The 19,747-nt window shown below is 37.5% G+C and overlaps 2 protein-coding genes across 4 annotated transcripts in view; both read left to right on the top strand.

Annotated features, from left to right (window-relative positions):
- si:dkey-256h2.1 (uncharacterized protein LOC337520 homolog) overlaps positions 1–10,019 on the top strand; it is a 64,761-nt gene extending 54,742 nt beyond the window's left edge. Inside the window, exons 9-10 of one of the 2 annotated variants that reach the window (XM_051866588.1) lie at positions 8,929–9,053; positions 9,912–10,019. In XM_051866588.1, coding sequence (XP_051722548.1) covers positions 8,929–9,044 — 116 coding nt within the window. In that variant the 3' untranslated portion in view covers positions 9,045–9,053; positions 9,912–10,019. The remainder of the gene's footprint in view (positions 1–8,928; positions 9,054–9,911) is intronic. The other variant, XM_051866587.1, reaches the window with a different exon arrangement.
- A 5,058-nt stretch (positions 10,020–15,077) lies between these two features.
- Positions 15,078–19,726, top strand: LOC127497833 (glycoprotein-N-acetylgalactosamine 3-beta-galactosyltransferase 1-like). 2 transcript variants are annotated; one of them, XM_051866597.1, is made up of 5 exons: positions 15,078–15,227; positions 15,312–15,465; positions 16,103–16,752; positions 18,124–18,275; positions 19,143–19,290. In XM_051866597.1, exons 1-4 carry the CDS (start codon positions 15,225–15,227, stop codon positions 18,124–18,126), a joined length of 810 nt encoding a protein of 269 aa, XP_051722557.1. In that variant the 5' UTR covers positions 15,078–15,224; the 3' UTR covers positions 18,127–18,275; positions 19,143–19,290. The 2 variants fall into 2 exon arrangements, with proteins under 2 accessions (XP_051722557.1, XP_051722556.1); XM_051866596.1 differs by lacking the exon at positions 18,124–18,275 and having other exon boundaries at positions 15,079–15,227; positions 19,143–19,726.
- The last annotated feature ends 21 nt before the right edge of the window (positions 19,727–19,747 follow it).

The raw sequence follows: 19,747 nt of genomic DNA, 5'->3' as shown, positions 1-19,747 counted from the left end.
ATGATGCACTGAAGAAAACGCTAATGCATTTACCATTGTCCAGTTTTGTGGTGAGGTTGTTCGGTGTTTCTCCAGACTGTCTTCTGTTCTGGCATCTGGCCGCAGGTAAAGGCAGCCAAAGCAACTGGCACAGAAAAAACACTTTGGCCATGCTTTCATTCATGTCTAACCTTAAAGATAATTGAATAAAAATCTTTCAGACTTTCTGTGCATCTTACAAATGTGTTTGTTGCATGCATTACAAAGACGAAGTGGCTAAAAAATAAAAAACATACAAAGAGTGTCCCTTTCTTGCTGTTTGAATACACACTTTTTAGATGTTTAAACACAGCTGAACATGGTCCTTGGATATTTCTAAACAAATATAATAATGTTTAATAAATCAAGTGTAATGGAACTTATGCATCAAAACACATTTTAAACAAAGTCCAAATCAAATCCACAAATACATCATGCAATAATGTTAAATCCGTTCAATAGTATTTTAACATTAATGCTCAATTCTATGTTTAGTTTTGTCATTTAATGCTGAAATGTTTTTTAAGCAGGAACAAATATCAGAACAGTAATACAAGAAAGGATAAAGTGCTTACCTTGCCTGTTATGCAAATACAGAGAGTATCCACACGTCTCCTGTATGGAGCACTTTCTGTTCTGACTGACTTCAGTTCTGTGCTGAACAAAGATTCGGCCTGATTGAAACACACACACACACACACACACACACACACACACACACACACACACACAAACACACACACAGAGGTCTCCATGTTTTATGGGGACATCTAATAGACATAATGATTTTTATACTGTACAACTGTATATTCTATCCCCTTACACTAACCCTACCCCTAAACCTACCTATCACAGAAAACTTTCTGCTATTTTAGATTTTCAAAAAAAGATAATTCTGTATGGTTTATAAGCTTGTTTCCTCATGGGGACCAAAAAATGTCATTGACCAAATGACCAAAAAACAAACAAACAAACATTTGGCCCCCATTACGTAGGAAAAACCAGGACCACACACACACACACACACACTACAGTACAGAACAGGGCAACAATCTAACCTGTGAAATTGTTTATTTATATAATTATAACACTACACTAATATAATTATAAATATTTATAGAATACCTGTTGTATTATGGTATAAAATATGAAAAATAAACTTTTTTTTGTGATTTAATGTGGTGTTAAACAGGAATTAAGCTCTCCAGTATTTTCTATTGTTTAGATCTGTTTTGGAGATGATTGCTGAGATTGTTTGGAGGACAATAACATTTTCCCCAAAAGCTTCTGATTCCTTGACAACAATTCACATAAACGGTGCCCCCGTGAAATCTGAAAAACATGCAGGAACCTCCTGTTGTTAAATAATCTTATATTAAATATTAATATAATTGAATATTACATTTCTGTACAAATGATATCACTTGTGCATTCCATAACTAGAACAACAATGCAAGACTGAAATCATGAACATGAAGTCATTCATCCAGTTATCTCCATATCTCTGTTATCTCAATTCATCCATATCTGTTAAAACAGACAACAGCAGAAGAATCAGCAGGAAGATCTTCATGATGCGCTGATGTCTTTGCAGTGAGTTTGATGGAGTTCAGTTGATGGATAACCAGTGACCAGACCAAATCACTCTTACGCAGTTCTACTCTGACAACAGAAACTGGAACTAAACAACCTGAGCATTGCCTGCGATGATCCCCTTACTCAGATGTGGTGTGAACAGGAGCTCTGTGGCTGGTGAAATGGGCACATGATGGCAATTATGAATTATTAAAAGAAAATTGCTGCTTCACTGGATTATCCCTGTGAGATTCACCCACCATTGATTTCTTTAGCGTTGTGGCCCAAAGGCTCTCAGCTTTCTTGCAGAATAACTGTTTCATCGACACCTCAGTGCAAAAAGCAGGGATTGGTGGTTCTTCACGATGCTTGAAATAAGCCAACATCATCTGGCACCAGTTACCGACAGCCAAAAACGGAAAGAAAGATCTGCATGTGGTTTTGCTAGATCTTGCCAATGCCCTTGGGTCAGTGCTGCATGAGATGTTGTGGGCAGCATTCAATTTTTTTCATGTGCCAGAGAGCATAACACAGCTGGTCAAAGAGTACTTCCAGGATCTTCAGTTCGGTATCACAACACAGGACAGTACCACCGTCTGGCAGCAGCTTGAGATAATGGCGGGTTGCACCATTTCTCCACTTGCTTTTACGATGGCAATGGAGCTTATTATTCAAGCATCACGGTGGGTGGTTGGAGGAGAACGGTTGAGGAATGGGCTGTGTGTCCCTCCAGTAAGGGTGCACATGGATGACATGACAACAATCACAAAAACAAAAGCATGTACCAAACACCAGCTGGAAAAAATCCAGAGAAACATCCAATGTATGAATGCAACTCAAAACTAGCAAATGCTGCAGTATATCCATTGTCAAAGGCCGGCTTACCAACAAGAGATTCTGCATAAACGATGAGACAGTACCAACTGTCCTAGAGAAACCAATCAAAAGCCTTAGACGTTGGTACACTGCGGATCTCAAAGACTCTGAATAGGTGGAACAACTTAGGCAGGAGACAAATAGTGGCCTCAAGAAAATTAACAGCACTGCTCTCCCTGGAAAGTTGTAGCTGTGGTGCTTTCCAATTTGGATTTATGCCTCATCTCACATGGTCAATTGCCATCAATGGTCACATTTTGTGGCTGGAGAGGCTGGTGAGCACACAAGCGAGGAAGTGGCTCGGGCTACCAAGATGCCTTAGCACCATATGGCCTCTATGGGAACGGAGCCCTCTCTCTGCCTATATCAAGCCTTGTGGAGGAGTATAAATGCACCAAAACTAGCCTAGAGATGATACTTAAGGAGTCTCGTGACCCTTTATAAGACACGCTGCACCGACCCTAGCAACTGGGAGGAAATGGGATCCAGCTTCGGCAGTAGCAGAAGCGAAGGCGGCCCTCAGACACCAGGACATTGTGGGGCAAGTCCACGACTTGGTTTGGGAACAACAACACCCACATGGCAAAAGGCGACACCATATGAATGCCGGCACCTGGTGTTGGAGGAGGTGTGCCACCAGGAGGAAGCAGCCAGATGTGCTAGAGCTGTCTCATAAGCCCAGTCTGATTAGGTGGGATGGCCTAGAGCAGTGGTCGGCAATAGGCAAAACTAGGTAAGAACGCATAGTTGTCTTTCCATTCTTCTTTGTATGCCCTATTTTCACTGTCAACTTTCCTCTTTAGACTCTTTGATAGTACTATTTTCTCTCACCAGCTAGCTTAAATGTTAACATCACTCTGCACAAGACGTAATAGTGTACCTCCAGCACGCAAACAACTTAAAATAAGTGCAGAGTATGTGAGGATGCCAAAGAATAATCCTGAGTGTAAAAGTAGGCTACGTCAAATAATTATTACAATAAGTTAGGCTCCATTGTGTAACAAGCAAATTAAAATGATACATTTATTATTCACAATATGGACAGAGGAAATAAAACATAGTTTGTTAAGAGCATGACTCAAGCATGCCATTAATGGGCAGTTCAAGTCCTCTTTTATTTTTTTATCCATTCCACATCTCCCACATATGTGTGTTTTAGCAAGGCGGTCTGTGTTGCAAGTTGGTGAATGAAGATACTTGCCAGGTCACTACTCTGCTTTATTAATTTATCCAGTGTAAAACCCGGACACCGCCACACAAATGTGGCTTTTTGTTAATGACTGTCCTACTACAGGATTTAACACAGAGTAACAGCTCACTACCAATTACAAAAGACACTAACAGTTTGTCACAGGCAATTCTAGTTGCATTTTTCATCAATTAATTTCATTCATCATTTGACTATGTTCTTAAACATCTAGTGGCGAAAATTTTTTTTGGCCCGATGCCACACTTAATTGCCGACCCCTGGCCTAGAACATGGCCGTAGCTAGCTATGAGGTCACCGAGGTCCGGACCTCTGTAATTTTCTGAGGTGTATTTAATAAACTTTGTGAAATAACTGCCTAATAAAGTATTAACTCTAATTATGTGCTACAAAGATATTGCACAGCAATTAGATAATAACCAAACTTCTCATCTGAGCTGCCTTAGCAGTGAGGTCTGTCACCGCTCATCAATGTCAAAATATTTGAGATGACCAATCAAATTAAAGTAGGCGGGCTTTATGTTGACAGAAGCCCGCAAATTCCAGCACAACGCAGTCATAAAGTGTGAGATAAGATGTAAGTAGCTAAACTAAACATTTCATATTTGACAGCTGTTTTACGCTAGAAATGTTAAACGTCCACCATCTTTTGTATATTTGAACCCTTTCCAGCAGTGACTGAATGATTTTGAGATCCATCTTTTCACATGGAGGACAACTGAGGGACTCAAACACAACTATTAAAAAAGGTTCAAACATTCACTGATGCTTCAGAAGGAAACATGATGCATTAAGAGTCGGGGGGTGAAAACTTTTGAACAGGATGAAGAGGTCCAAATTTTTCTTATTTCGCTTGAATATCATTTTTTTTTCAGTATTAATGATAAACGAATTAATGTAATTTGTTTGTTTATTAAAAAAGGAAATAAAAAAGGAAAAGTATGTGATATAATGAAGAAACAAATCTATATTATGAAATGTAAAATAGTTGTTGTTACTAAAAATAAATTTCGTTAATGGATTAATTAAATAAAATGAAATAGATTTTCAAGTCGTTGCTGTTCTTTTCACTCCAGTATTTAAATGTATTGATTTATTTATTACGTTTGATTCTAATTATTATTCTGCATAGTAATCTGCCACTTCTTGTCTCTTATTGGCCATTTGAACGTGTCACTCAAACCTGACAGGCCTCTGTAGGTCACGCCCCCGCGTTTATCCATATGAGGAAGAACTTGAATAAAAGTGAAACAATTAAACAGTTACAGGACCGGATACTTTTACGAACAGCTTAATAGTTCACGTACGTGTTTATGAACAAAGAAATGCAAGCTTTGAATTAAGAATCATGTCTTATTGTCGATTACTGCTGATTTATTTTTATCTGTTATATTTCTGCGTTGTGTTTCGCGTAAATGCAACGACTCCTCCGAGAAATGCGAAATCGTTTATTAATCTGAAGCACTGTCCAACACTGAAATCCTGCTCTTGTCCCTGGATGACTCTGCGGTACAGGACACCCTCTGGATGATTTTTAAAAAAAATAAAAATAAAAATGTATATACTTTTTAACCACAAATGCTTGTCTTGCACTAGCTCTGAGATGCGCCACGCATTACATTGAAAGGTCACACGTGACGTAGGCGGAAGTACCGCGGTAGGGGGAAAAACTTCATCTAATTTTCTCCTCCAACTTTAAAATCGTCCGATATCATTGTTTTACCTTTTTTTTTCTTTTTTTTTTTGTAAAGGCCGTTTGGCTTAGTCTTTGCACATTTGCTTTGTAGACACTGGATCAGTACTTTCGCCTACGTCACGCATGGGATCAATTTGGACCTTCAACCCGTTGAACCCCAGTGAAGTCCACTAATGGAGAAAAATCCTGGAATGTTTTCCTCAAAAACCTTAATTTCTTTTCGACTGAAGAAAGAAAGACATTAACATCTTGGATAACATGGGGGTGAGTAAATTAGCAGGAAATTTTCACTAGAAGTGAACTAATCCTTTCATTTATATGAATCTGAAATAAAATAAAATTAGATTAAATTTTAGATGAAAAACTTAAACAAAAATTAGAAATGTTGCCTTGACAGCTAACTAAAATAAAAAAAGTTTAATTGTGTCATTTGTCTTTTTTTGTTTGTTTGTTTTTTTGACATTGTTTGGGATAGAAAGGGGCGTCCTGTGAATGCAACATTAAAGATCACACCTTCTCCAAACTTCTTCTTTGCGATCGACCAGAAGGGGGCGCTGTCTGAGATGGGCTGGTTTCTCTACCCAACCTTTAGATTCATGGCTTGACAGGCTCAGTGGTAAGAACACTGATATCTGTTTGGTGAATGTTTCATCTACTTTACAGCTAATACATAACATGTTTAAAACAATTTGTCTTCACGTTTAGTGCATATGTGGAAACCGGGGCTAGTCGTCACAATTTGAATCCAGTGAAATGTAATGTTTAATGTATTGATTGACTGATGGACAATATATATATATATATATATATATATATATCAATCCAAATCACCCTGTAGCCCAAGACTGGTTCCCCACTGAAACTAAGCAGGGTTAGTTTCAGAGACCTCCTGGGAAAACTAGGTTGCTGCTGGAAGAGGTGTTAATGAGGCCAGCAGGTCTGTGTGGGTCCTAACGCCCCAGTATGGCAACGGGGACGCTATACTGTGACAAGCACCGTCCTTCGGATGAGACGGAGGTCATGACTCTGTGTGGTCATTAAATCCCCTCTGGAGGTTTGAGCTTTATATTAGTAACATCTACCAATGCAGGCTTGTCATTCAAAGCTAGAAATCAGGATTTTTTTTACTGTTTTTCTATATAGACATTTTAAATTCTGATGTTCTGGAGTTGGACGCCTCCCTGTCCTGTCCTGGCCGCAGAGATGAGACATATGCTCACTGGGATCATACTGTACAGCTGTACGTATGCTGCGATCAAACCAGCCCGTACTGCAATCTGGAGCTCGGACGCTGGATAACGGCCTTCCGCAGGTACTTGATCATCCGGTTTTTGCCGAAACTAAATTGTTGCTGTTCTTTCAACACCATAATTTTGGACCATTTTAGAATTAGCCTTAGTCAGTGTGCTACTACTTGAAACTGTTTGTGACAATCTTTACAGAGGCACAGGTCATTGGCTGACGGATGTGTCCCCTTTGATTCTCCTGGTAAATAACAATACCTTTACCATGAAGACTGTGCCATGGGCGATGCCATGGATGATATCTCCCAATCTACGCTTTAGTCACAGCAACCAGACAGGTCAGAACATTGTACTACAGGTCATAAAAGCACTCAGTGTGGGACCTTTGTACAAGGTCTTTAAATCAACTGGTGTTTTAGTGATTTTGGTGAATGTATAAGTCAGTTATCCTCAAGTCCTAGCAGAGAAACCACAGGTGAAGTTAATCACATTAACTATGAACATGTTTAAAGTGTTACTATTCTCTACTATTCTCATTTGTAAGTCGCTTTGGAGAAAAGCATCTGCTAAATGACTAAATGTAAATGTAATGTAAATGTGACGCAATATTTTTTTGTACTCACTGTGAACGGTATACATTATGGTTCAAAGTTTGGGCAAAGTCCCTTTCAAGGAAAGTCTGTTCGCCATATTTGCAATGCCTGTTTCGAGCATCCAAGACTAAGTCCTATCTACTTGAATGGGGGAATCCTGAAATCTCAAAAACTGCTTGCCGAACTCACAATTAAATAACATATTTCAAATCGGCAACAAAATCTGACATCAACTGTCCCATAAATGTTGTTTATTACGCTCAAATAGGGTTAAAAAGCTTATATAGACCAGCCACTGCACATGTGCAGTCATAAGAACGAGTCACAGAACACTGACTAAACCAACCAGCGATTGGCTCTTTTATACAGAAGGCGGGACTTATTCCGCCATATTGGGCATTGCATGTTCTACCATTCATAAGTAATATGAGTGCACCATCTTTCTATACCATATATTAAGGTCAGACGTCTGCGAATGAAAACATAAACACTGGAGAGCTGCTTTACAGTAGAAATTGAAGTGTAATTTAAAGCAGCATTGACACTGTTTTTCATGTTTAATATTGTAAAGCTGTTTGGTTTAAAGCGATTTATTATATAAAGAGCTATATAAATAAATGTGACCTGACTTTACTTGACTGGAGTGCCGAATTGCAGAGCTGGTGCAAACGTCCACATTGCTATGATCAGATGCTTTCTTAACTGCTGTTTTCTTACCGCTGTCATTTTTGTGTTTATTTTGTTATTGAGAGGAAAGTGTGCAGCACATATTTACATATTCATCTAAACGTTGCTCCCAGCAGTGTGGGCGGCATCAGGATGTTCGCTAACAGTATACCACTGCAAAGGTATTTCTAACTTCTTTTTACCCCTAAACGAAAAACAAAAAAGAACTTCGCTGTGAGTATATCAGGGCCTTAAGAGACTTCTTTCAAAATTATATTAAAAAATATTAAATATTAAAAAATCTTACTGACCCCAAACTTTTGAACATTAGATAACATATTTTGTTATCTAATGTAATGATGTTCAGGCATTTTATGCATTGATTAAGTGTCCAAGTACTGTACTGTATATGCAAGCTTGTAAATATTGTTCAAAAGGTTTTTAATGTTAAGTACTTTTAGGTGTGGTTTTAAAGTGTCCAAATGGCTTTTGGGGTACATGAGCACTACAGTATTTGAATGACACAAACAGTTGCTGCCTATATAGTGTGTTCTAAATTAATTACATGAGGTTCCATATCAGTTAGGATGCTGCTTTAGAAGGGACCTGCATGTAGGCAGAGGACACTAGGTTTTGAAACTACGATTAAATATTTGCATACACAGCCAATGTTTTCCTGGAAAAAAAGATCTCAAAGACTAATTTACTGTTTGCAGCTGTAAAAGCCATTGCTCACCCACACATGTTCTATCTAGTGAGTCATCCTCAAAGAAACAATGTAACTTACAGAGAACTTCGAGTCCTGTAAAGTGCAGTCTGTTACTCCAGTTTATTGCGCACTTGTAGTTTGTACAGTCATCTTAAATAAGCATATAAATATTTAAATGTTTACAATAAGTCATATTTTATTTTCTATTTCTAGTGCACTTGCAGGAAATCATAAATACTTAATTCTTGGAAGCTGCAATTAGGGGCTTGGTCAAGTCAAATAGTTTGCAGTGCGATGAGGACATCTGTTATGAATATTGACATAATCTGAGAATGTCTTCGCAGGTAATTACTCGGAGAGATTGTACCCTTTCAAGGTAACATCACTCTTCAGTGGTGGGACATTTAACAAGGACTATAACAGCAGATACCAAGAGATCAAGTTCAGTCTCCCAGCTTAAACAAAGAAGGTGATTAACCCTCCTTATCACGGCTCATGGGTCTGACAAGAACTTGCGGTGAATTTTGTGTGACATCACACCTCTTCCTGATCAACAGAGCCATCAATAACACACTCATATTTGAGTCAGCTGGTTAGTAGGACCAGGGTGACAGGATGGTTAGAGTGTGACACCTGATAACATTTTATCACAACCTGAAGGGGCAGTGCCCAATGAACATGGTACCTGTAGATCACTTGCAGAACTTTCCACTCCAATCTGCGCTTTTTTGGAATTGCACTCTCACACTAATTTGCCTTGTTTAGTAAATCTGGCTCATAGACTATTGGATTTTTTTCAGTGATGTGCCTAAAATTACTCCATTTTGATGTTTTCGACCATCAATATACTGCATTATATTCATGTTGTGGAACGATGGCAACATGAACTCAGTTTCTTCAGCACCCCAAAAATGTGATGCCTTCTTTTACCCCCATACTTCAAATCTGCGCATGACACCCTCATCTGTGTACGTCACAAGCACATGCACACATTCGTCAGAGTGTCTGCATACCTGTACCTGTTTATTGTGATTTTAATCAGCATACGCCACATATTTTACTACAATTACGGTTGCTACGATTTTGAGATTAATCACATCAATTTGATCAAAATATTGTTTACATGAGGTGAAGTTTAATCGCAATATTACCTAAATGTCATTGTAGTCACATTATTAGGGTGCATGTAAACGTAGTCAGTGTAACATGTGTTAAAGAGGTCATGAGGTAAAATAGGTCAGGCTTTCTGAATGTGTTTATGATGTGTTAATGATTAATGTGATGCATGATGTGTTAATGTTTTAAAAACATTTTGTTCCTCTCGCAGCTGGACATGAGTTGAACCAATTCTGTCCTTTACTTTGGACTCTATGAGGGACGCAACCCAGATCCAAAGACTGAGCCGGGGTACATTATTATGTACTCCTTTCTAGTGTTTTATAAATGATTTTACAGATCTGCAAAAATATTCTTTTTTTCTTTTTTTTAAATTCTCACTTGAATCTTTTAAAGTTTTGACAGCATTAATCATTCATTTTCCTACATTCACAATCATTTATTTTTGTTTTAATGATTTATGTTAGTTTTAGTATTTCCTCATGCTGCTCTTTTTTTTTTTTTAAACCAAAAAGTAATTTTTGTTTATAAGTGCAATCTGTCATCTGTCAAATATCAAACTTTTACAATAGTTGACTACTGAGATGTTTAAAAAACATAAATTGAGATATTTTCAAATAAATTGTATGTCTTAAGAGACTCACATCACTCTCACTGAGGTCATTTATTTGTATTACTAGCCAGACTTGTCCAAAACCTAGTGAGCTGCCTATGTAGGCATTATTTTAAGGCATCATACTTGCTCCCAATGCAAAGGCTGTTCTAAAATGTAGGAAGTATGATTATGCTGTTTTCTAAAATACTGTACCTTCTTTTGGCCCTCTTTGTGAAGAAACAAAAAAGTGAAAAGTTAAATCTAAAAGTATCAAGCTTTTCAAGCAAGTTGCTGCCTGTGTAAAGTGTTCCAAACTTATGATGTTCCATTCCGGTTAGAATGTTGCCTTAGAAGGAAGTTGTCTTTGTAGTCAGCAGACATCAGGGCAACTTACTAGGTTTTGGAACAGTGTTTCACATAATGTTTAGTAAAATAGCTGGATTTGCCCTCTGTCATTCTTCTAAAGTCTTGGTAATCTCTGTAATGCCCGGCATACATTGTACGATTTTGGGCTTTCCCAGACGAAAGATGATCAACATGAAACAATCGTGGAGATTTCTTTGGTCTTGACTCCTAAACAGTTGTCGTATTGTGATACAGGTTCAAAGACAGACTAGCCAATAAAAATGCAACATGAACTGACATATTGATCATTGCGACATGTCTCTAAAACTTAAATACCGTGGAGGTGAAAAGAGCTAAAAGGAATAGTGGCACATAAAAACCACAAGTGCCAATGCTTGATTCATCTTGCTCTATTTGTTTGTCACTGGCGCATGCTGATGACATTTTATTCTTCTACTAACTAATGATTCAATAGGTGTCATCATTGTACAGTCTAGATACATGTCGTACCCGAGTTTATTAGATACATGTCGCACAGTGTGATTTGTAATGATCTTATAAGATGATGTGCAATTAGACAAGTCTCCAGTACCTTCTTAAACCTAAAGTGGAAGAAAGACCAGGAAATCTTGATCTTCATTCTTGAGAAAATTGCTTTTTACTTTCAAGGAGCTTTTAAGTGCCTGATTCTGAGGACTGACCCATTGTGACACAGTATCTGAGTCACAGAGGTCGTCCTTGCTCAATTAGTTTCCACACTTCTTATGTGTTCTGTAATTGAAATGTTGTACTTCTAATGCTGGTTGCACATAAATTAGAACAGAATATGGACATATTTATGTGCACTACAGTAGCCGCTTTTTTTAAAAGCCATATGTAATATTTGAGGAAAAAAAGATTGGGAATGATTATATTCTTGTTTTGAGGCAAATAGAGCTTTTTTAATGACTGATTTAAAGGGATAGTTCACCCAAAAATGAAAACTATCCCATGATTTACTCACCCTCAAGCCATCCTAGGTGTATTTGACTATTTAAAAATATCCTGGCTTTAAGATGATAGTGAATGGGGGGCGTGTTTTGAAGTCCCCAAAAATGCATCCATCCATCATAAATATAATCCATACGGCTCTAGGGGGTTAATAAAGGCTTTCTGAAGTGAAGCGATGGGTTTTTGTAAGAAAAATATACATATTTAAAACTTTAGAATCTAAAATAACTAGCTTCCACCAGACGACCGTACGCATACTGTGCAAGTCGACTTGCGCCACAAGAGTAACCCCCTGTTGCGATGTATGACGCAGGATGTAGGAGTAGCGTAGTTTAGACGCCTCTCACGGTTTAAACAAATAGGGCTGGGCAACACACTGAAGCTCCCCTTCTCTTATATTGAAATCCTCTGACATTTCTCTTTAAGACTTTTCGTTTTAGACTTCTAATTCATGACTGGTGTTTTGTTTTGCTCTGTCCTCTGAGCTTCACGTTTGTCATTGCGTCGGTTCAGAGTTCACTCTTCCAACGCAAATCGATGTGTACGGCCATCTTACGGAAGCTAGTCATTAAATATGTTTTAGTTTTAAATATGGATATTTGTCTTACAAAAACCCATTGCTTCACTTCAGAAGGCCTTTATTAACCACTGGAGCTGTATGGATTACAACCCGAATTCCGGAAATGTTGGGATGTTTTTTTAATTTGAATAAAATGAAAACTAAAAGACTTTCAAATCACATGAGCCAATATTTTATTCACAATAGAACATAGATAACATAAGAAATGTTTAAACTGAGAAATTTTACACTTTTATCCACTAAATGAGCTCATTTCAAATTTGATGCCTGCTACAGGTCTCAAAAAAGTTGGCACGGGGGCAACAAATGGCTGAAAAAGCAAGAAATTTTGAAAAGATTCAGCTGGGAGAACATCTAGCAACTAATTAAGTTAGTTGATATCAGGTTTGTAACATGATTAGCTATAAAAGGAATGTCTTAGAGAGGCAGAGTCTCTCAGAAGTAAAGATGGGCAGAGCTGTGAAAGAGTGCGTAAAAAGATTGTGGAATACTTTAAAAACAATGTTCCTCAACGTCAAATTGCAAAGGCTTTGCAAATCTCATCATCTACAGTGCATAACATCATCAAAAGATTCAGAGAAACTGGAGAAATCTCTGTGCGTAAGGGACAAGGCCGAAGACCTTTATTGGATGCCCGTGGTCTTCAGTCCCTCAGATGACACTGCATCACTCATCGGCATGATTGTGTCAATGACATTACTAAATGGGCCCAGGGGCCTGTACCATGAAGCCGGATTAGCTGGCAAGCCAGGTAAGTTTCAGATTAGTTTGCGCCAATCCTGGGTTTTAGGTACCATGAAAGTGACTTGGCTTTTAAGCGGTGTTCATCACCATAGTAACTTACGCTCCACGGCAAACCTGCTCAAGGGCAGGTTATGTTCTGGTTCAGAGATCTCAAACCGAAACTGGACCAATCGGATGTGAGCTAAATGAACTGACACATCCAACGCAATAAAGTCATGCCCAGTTTCTCGTCCTCCAAAAAAAAAAAAAAAAAAAAATTAACAATGAAATTGTCTGGTTTTAATGATAATTACTTAGAATTATTTTATGATTTATATCATTATTATATGATATATATTATTATTAATCCAATACATACAAGCAATTTTAGTTTAGCAGTTATTATTAAGCATTTAGTTTCAATGAATATTAATATATACAGATCATATGTAATATAAATAAGCTGTAAATAAACTTTAATATGACGTGACCTTACATTTATGAGTCTCTATCGCTATATATTATCAACTAAATAAACTAACTTCACAAGTTTCACTTGCACTGATAGAGCAAGATAATTTCTTTTATTTGTCCTCAAGTATTTTCATTAGTGAAAATGAGTTTAAATACTTAATTTTCTTCAATCTCTTAACCTTCAGCAAAAGAGTTTTGAATCGCGCTGGCTCTCTCGTGAGAAGTGAATCATAGTTTCTCTCTGTTGCAAAGCATGTGATTGGCTGTCCACCACTGATGTCATGGATTCATGTGCACGCGCTCCACAAACTCAGGATCAAAGCCTGAGTTGACAAAGAAAGTTGATGATAAGCATCATGGTACCAACAAAGCCAGATTGGAGTGGTTTGGTTTTGTCAACTCAAAACTAATCCTATAACCCTGAGTTTGTTCAACTATCATCATGGTACAGGCCCCTGGAATACTTCCAGAAACCACTGTCGGTAAACACAATCCGCCGTGCCATCTGCAGATGCCAACTAAAGCTCTATCATGCAAAAAGGAAGCCATATGTGAACATGGTCCAGAAGCGCCGTTGTGTCCTGTGAGCCAAGGCTCATTTAAAATGGACTGTTTCAAATTGGAAAAGTGTTCTATGGTCAGACGAGTCCAAATTTGACATTCTTGTTGGGAGGGAGACCTTCTAGCGTGTTATCAGCGTTTAGTTCAAAAGCCAGCATCTCTGATGGTATGGGGGTGCATAAGTGCATACGGTATTGGCAGCTTGCATGTTTTGGAAGGCACTATGAATGCTGAAAGGTATATAAAGGTTTTAGAGCAACATGTGCTCCCCTTCAGATGACGTCTATGTCAGGGAAGGCCTTGTGTATTTCAGCAGGACAATGCAAAACCACATACTGCAGGTATTACAACAGCATGGCTTCGTCGTAGAAGAATCCGGGTGATGAATTGGCCTGCCTGCAGTCCAGATCTTTCACCTATAGAGCACATTTGGTGCATCATTAAACGAAAGATGACCACGAACTCTTCAGCAGCTGGAAACCTATATCAGGCAAGAATGGGACCAAATTCCAACACCAAAACTCCAGAAACTCATAACCTCAAAGCCCAGACGTCTTCAAACTGTTTTAAAAAAGAAGAGGAGATGCTACACTATGGTAAACATGCCCCCGTCCCAACTATTTTGAGACCTGTAGCAGGCATCAAATTTGAAATGAGCTCATTTTGTGCATAAAACTGTAAAATTTTAAACATTTGTTATTTTATCTATGTTCTATTGTGAATAAAATATTGGCTCATGTGATTTTTTGAAGTCTTTTAGTTTTCATTTTATTCAAATTCAAAAAAAATTCCCAACATTCCCGGAATTCAGGTTGCATATTTATGATGGATGGATGCATTTTTGGGGGGCTTCAAAACACGCCCCCCATTCACTACCATCATAAAGCCAGGATATTTTTAAATATATCTCCGATTGTATTCGTCTGAAAGAAGATAGTCATATACACCTAGGAAGGCTTAAGGATGAGTAAATGATTGGTTAAATTTAAATTTTTGGGTGAACTATCTCTTTAATAACTATAGCTATATATGCAACCTTTGTCAATACAGGGTAAGAGAAATGTGACGTCAAGGTTAGCTAATAAAAGTTTTATGTGGTGAGTTACAATAAAAAAAAGGTGTGACATGACAATCACAATGTTTTGAGACAAACAACTGAACCTCAGCAGAGAGCAGTCGCCCTCCTTGATTTAAAATTTAAGAAGTCATTTTAAATAGGCAGAAAATAATAAAAATGTGACCTAAGCTGCACCGATATGGTAAGTCATATTTTTCTGTAGCAGAATTATATACAGTGGTTATATTGCTTGTTTTCAAACATTTTTCTTTTCTTTCTTTTTCAGATTTCTCAGCACATATTGCTATTTTGTGGGATATGCATTGGTTTTCTCTTTGTTCAACAACTCATAAGTGTTAGATTTGACCTTCTAGCCAGAGCACTTCCATCTCCACATACTCTTTCCTTTCAAGCCAAAAGTCATGCATGGACAAAGAATGGTATGTTTCTTAAGATTTACTTGTAATTCATATTTCGAGTCATATTGGCTTTGTGTTTACAATACCGGTCTAGATATACAGTCTCAATTTTTATCAACTTTATTTACTTATTTTTTTCTTATATGCTGCAACTTTAAGAAGAAAAAAAAGTTAAAGTTAAAAAAAAAAAAAGTGCAAATTTCAAGCATTTAAGCAGAAGCATTTGGATCAAAATATTTGTAATATTATGAGCAACACTACTGTTCAAAAGTTTGGGGTTGGTAAGATTTTGTAATGTTTTTGAAAGAAGTCTCTTCTGCTCCCAAAGGCTGCATTTATTTAATCAAAAATTCAGCAAAACAGTAATCATGTGATATATTATTGCACAACTGTTTTCTATTGTAATATATTTTAAAATGTAATTTATTCCTGTGATCAAAGCTGTATTTTCAGCATCATTACTCCAGTCTTCAGTGTCACATGATCCTTCAGAAATTATTCTAATATACTGATTTGCTGCTCAAGAAACATTTCTGATTATCAATGTTGAAAACAGTTGTGCTGTTTATAGAAAATTTGATTTTTGTAACATTACTTTACTGTCACTTTTGATCAAATTAATTCAAACCCAATTCAAACTTCTGTTTGAATTTCCCAGATGAGCAGGCACAGTCCCTGTATTCCCATGTGCGTGTGTTGTGTTGGGTCATGACGAGGCCTGAAAATCTGCAGAAAAAGCTCCAGCACATTCGTGCCACCTGGGCTAAACACTGTAACCAGGTGCTGTACATGAGCTCGCAGAGCTCCGACTTCCCCACCGTGGGGCTCAATGTCAGCGAGGGCCGATCTCAGCTGTACTGGAAGACCATCCGTGCCTTTCAGTACCTCCATGCCCACCACCTCCAGCATGCCGACTGGTTCCTCAAAGCAGACGACGACACATTTGTGGTGGTTGAAAACCTGAGATACCTACTTTCCCATCATGACACTGAGGAGCCTGTTTATTTCGGCCACAAGTTCCGGCCGTTCGTACGTCAGGGTTACATGAGCGGAGGTGCCGGATACGTTCTGAGCCGAGAGGCTCTCAGGAGATTTGTGCAAGGTTTCAGCACAGGACGCTGCAAGCATTTCAGCTCCGTGGAGGACATGGCCTTAGGAAGGTGCATGGAGACCATGGGAGTGAAGGCCGGGGATTCAAGAGATCCAAACAAACGAGAAACATTTAATCCTTTTAGACCGGAAAACCACCTTATTCCCCCAGAGAATGGAAAACAGACCTGGGGCTACAGTTACTACAAAACCAGACGGGTGAGTGCAGCTGGCAGTTTTTCACTGAAAATATTTGTGAGTTAAACCTAAGCTCTGCTCTCCTTGTCGTTACTGTTGCTAACACTGCATAACACCAGGTGTGACGCAACAAAAGACAATATAGTTCAACAGCCCACCCTCTTTTTCAGCGGCGCTGGGTCAATTCATTTCTCCCATAGGGATTTAAAAAAAGTCTTCATTACAGCATTATAAGCCATGAACCAAGCCAATCAGCTATGAGGTGAATAATAACATTACAAACTTTGATTTGAAGCAAAACAATTTTTAAAATCGGACAAAAATACTAAGATACAAGACTGTACTTAACGTTTTTAGTGAGGGAAAAAACTACAATCCCATGAAGCATTGAGAACAGCATAATCAAATTAAAAATGTTGATTAATCTATAAACTGAAAATATATATTTTAAGTTTATATATATTAAAGTTTATTGCAAAATATGCATATATATATTAAAATATTGAAATATTTTGAGAGTATAGAAAGATTAGCTGCGTCCGAAATCGAATACTTCCCTACTGTATAGAATGCGAAAAACAGTTTGCCAACAGAGTAGTATGTCCGGATACATAGTATCCGAAAAACAGTTGGCGAAAAGTCCCCGGATGACCTACTACATCTGGCGAGATTCTGAAGTGCACATATGATGGACACTTTAGTATCCCATGAGGCCACGGGAGGGGATTTATAAATAGAGTACCTCAGGGATGACGTGTTTTTGTAGGCAAAACCCGGAAGCGAGTTAGCACTTTAGGACTTCCGGTTCCATTGCCCCGAAGTCAATGGGTTTTCTGAATAGGTTTTTGCTAAATCGCCTAAAATAAGGTCTGTGGTTAACAAAGCCTCTAAATATTTTCACGTTTTGATTAATGACATAAAAAACACACCAGTTATAACCCGCTTGTGATTTTTTAAACCTTTATTGTGTCTTAAAAACGGCGGTTGCTAACAAGTTGCTAAAAGGGACTACTTCCTTTGGCGGGGACTTTAGACGTCATCATGACAAACAGGACATTTGGACAGCATTTCTCATGAAAAAGTGGATAAGTATTCATATACAGCACAGATCATAATCAGCGAGCATGTTTTTCAATAAAGTTGTTTTCTAAGTAAAGTTTGAGGAAGCTTGGTGGTGGTGACGTTGATCCACGACCATGGTGTGCTGTAGTCCGTTTATAGCCTACTGTTAGCTTTTTATATCTGATCTGACGACTTTATTTAGGCTTCAAAATGTATAAATGTTGTGTTAACTTGTAAAGATTTTTGTAGCCGCGTGTACTTGTACGCGTAGGTCTCACGTGCGCATTTATTTATTTATTTATTTATTTATTTATTTATTTTTTGTTGCAGTAATTAGTTTATCCACAAGGTGGCAACGATGCCCTGGGGGCATCTATTCACAAGGTAGTCAAAGAAAAAGTGCATAAACACAGACCGGCGCGCAGTGCAATGCATGCCAGCTACAGCATCAATGGAGGCCTACATAGAGATTGTGTGAAGAGGTTAGAAAATACCCCATTTGTACAACTCTAGCATGAAAGAATACAAAGATGTTTACATGGGCTGTAACAAAGACTATAGAATAACAGGAAAGGGATAACTTAAAGGGACTTTGGTTGTAACTCGTGACTGCTCAAAACTGCGCATGCGTCGAACGCCTGTGTGAGTCAAATGAAGTATACTTTCCAAGGCTACTATGTGTATACACATTTCCCTATGGAGAAAATGAATGGAGTTTTTACTTCTGGAACCCGAATTTTGCACTGAACTGCAGATACTGTGAATCAGAATCGAGGCAAAAAGGTTTTACCATATTTTTTGAATATTTAATGTTAAATTCAATTTAAACCCAAACACAGAGACAGAATTGGATTAGAAAACATGCTTTATCCACCATTTTTTTCTTGTTGAATATCCTGTTTCACTCAGATTTACATTAGATTGCAGAAAATAAAAGTTCTTTTGGTTTTTAGATATAGCATAAACACTTACTGAGATTAAAATCACAGATTTTTTTTAATGTAAATAATTCTGACAAAATATTTTGTTATTTTAACTTTATAATTTCAGTTTGTCACTACAGTTACAATTACTGTACAACAAATGTTCCTTTTATACTTTTACTATTTTTAAACTGTAAAAATGTCTCTTTACTCAGCATCATAATAGAGTGGTATTGTCATGCTCAAAGAAAATGTTAAAATTAAAGTAATTGTAAATATTAATGATTCCCACTATAGTTAAAATGTGTTTTAAAACAAATATGGATTTCTGTAGGACTTGTGTATATTGAAGTTTAACTTTTGCATAATGACTTTTTTGCATTGTCCAAGATTAGTCAAAAATGAATGATTTTTCTCTTCTTCCAGGGCCCTGACTGCTGTGCGGATTTTGCGATATCGTTTCATTATGTGAAACCTGCAGACATGTACATGCTGGAGTATTTTGCACATCACCTCCGACCATTTGGATACAAGTACAGATTCAACACTATTCAACAAAACAGCACCAGTGAACTTAAACCACATTACAAATACAATAGACAAGAATAAAAAACACAAAGATGTTTTCATTAGAACATTTGATGGAAGAAGACAGATTACTGATTGTTTTTCTGCATGAATATTTGTTCATTGCCCATGAAGAAAGAGTTTTTTGTTGGTTTGCTCAAAATAATGTCTGAATGTCACTGCATTAGATGACAACATATCAAACTACTTTTAATTTTTCTGAGCCATGTCTTCTATATTTCTTTCAAATGAAAGCTGCTGTTTGATATTTTGCTATATAATGCAGTCTCAATTCGACATTTTAAGTGTACCAAATACTTTTAGTGGCCATTATTTATGCAAATACATCCATTTATTTAATTGTTCAAGTTCTTCTGAGCAGTTTAGTTATTTAAAATGTTCATAGTTAAATATTAAAAGTTAAAATATTTTTAAATACTAAATGGTCCATTAGCTTTATTTCT

The sequence above is a fragment of the Ctenopharyngodon idella genome, chromosome 16 (assembly GCF_019924925.1).
Source record: "Ctenopharyngodon idella isolate HZGC_01 chromosome 16, HZGC01, whole genome shotgun sequence".
Classification (NCBI taxonomy): domain Eukaryota; kingdom Metazoa; phylum Chordata; class Actinopteri; order Cypriniformes; family Xenocyprididae; genus Ctenopharyngodon; species Ctenopharyngodon idella.
Note: the sequence above shows the minus strand (reverse complement) of the source record. Positions and strands in the feature narration are given on the sequence as shown.

Excerpts from the sequence above, each read along its gene's own strand:
- LOC127497833 (XM_051866596.1), top strand. Across the intron at positions 15,466-16,102 it reads TCATGCATGGACAAAGAATG|ATGAGCAGGCACAGTCCCTG; the intron begins GTATGTTTCTTA and ends TGAATTTCCCAG. Across the intron at positions 16,753-19,142 it reads GTTACTACAAAACCAGACGG|GGCCCTGACTGCTGTGCGGA; the intron begins GTGAGTGCAGCT and ends CTCTTCTTCCAG.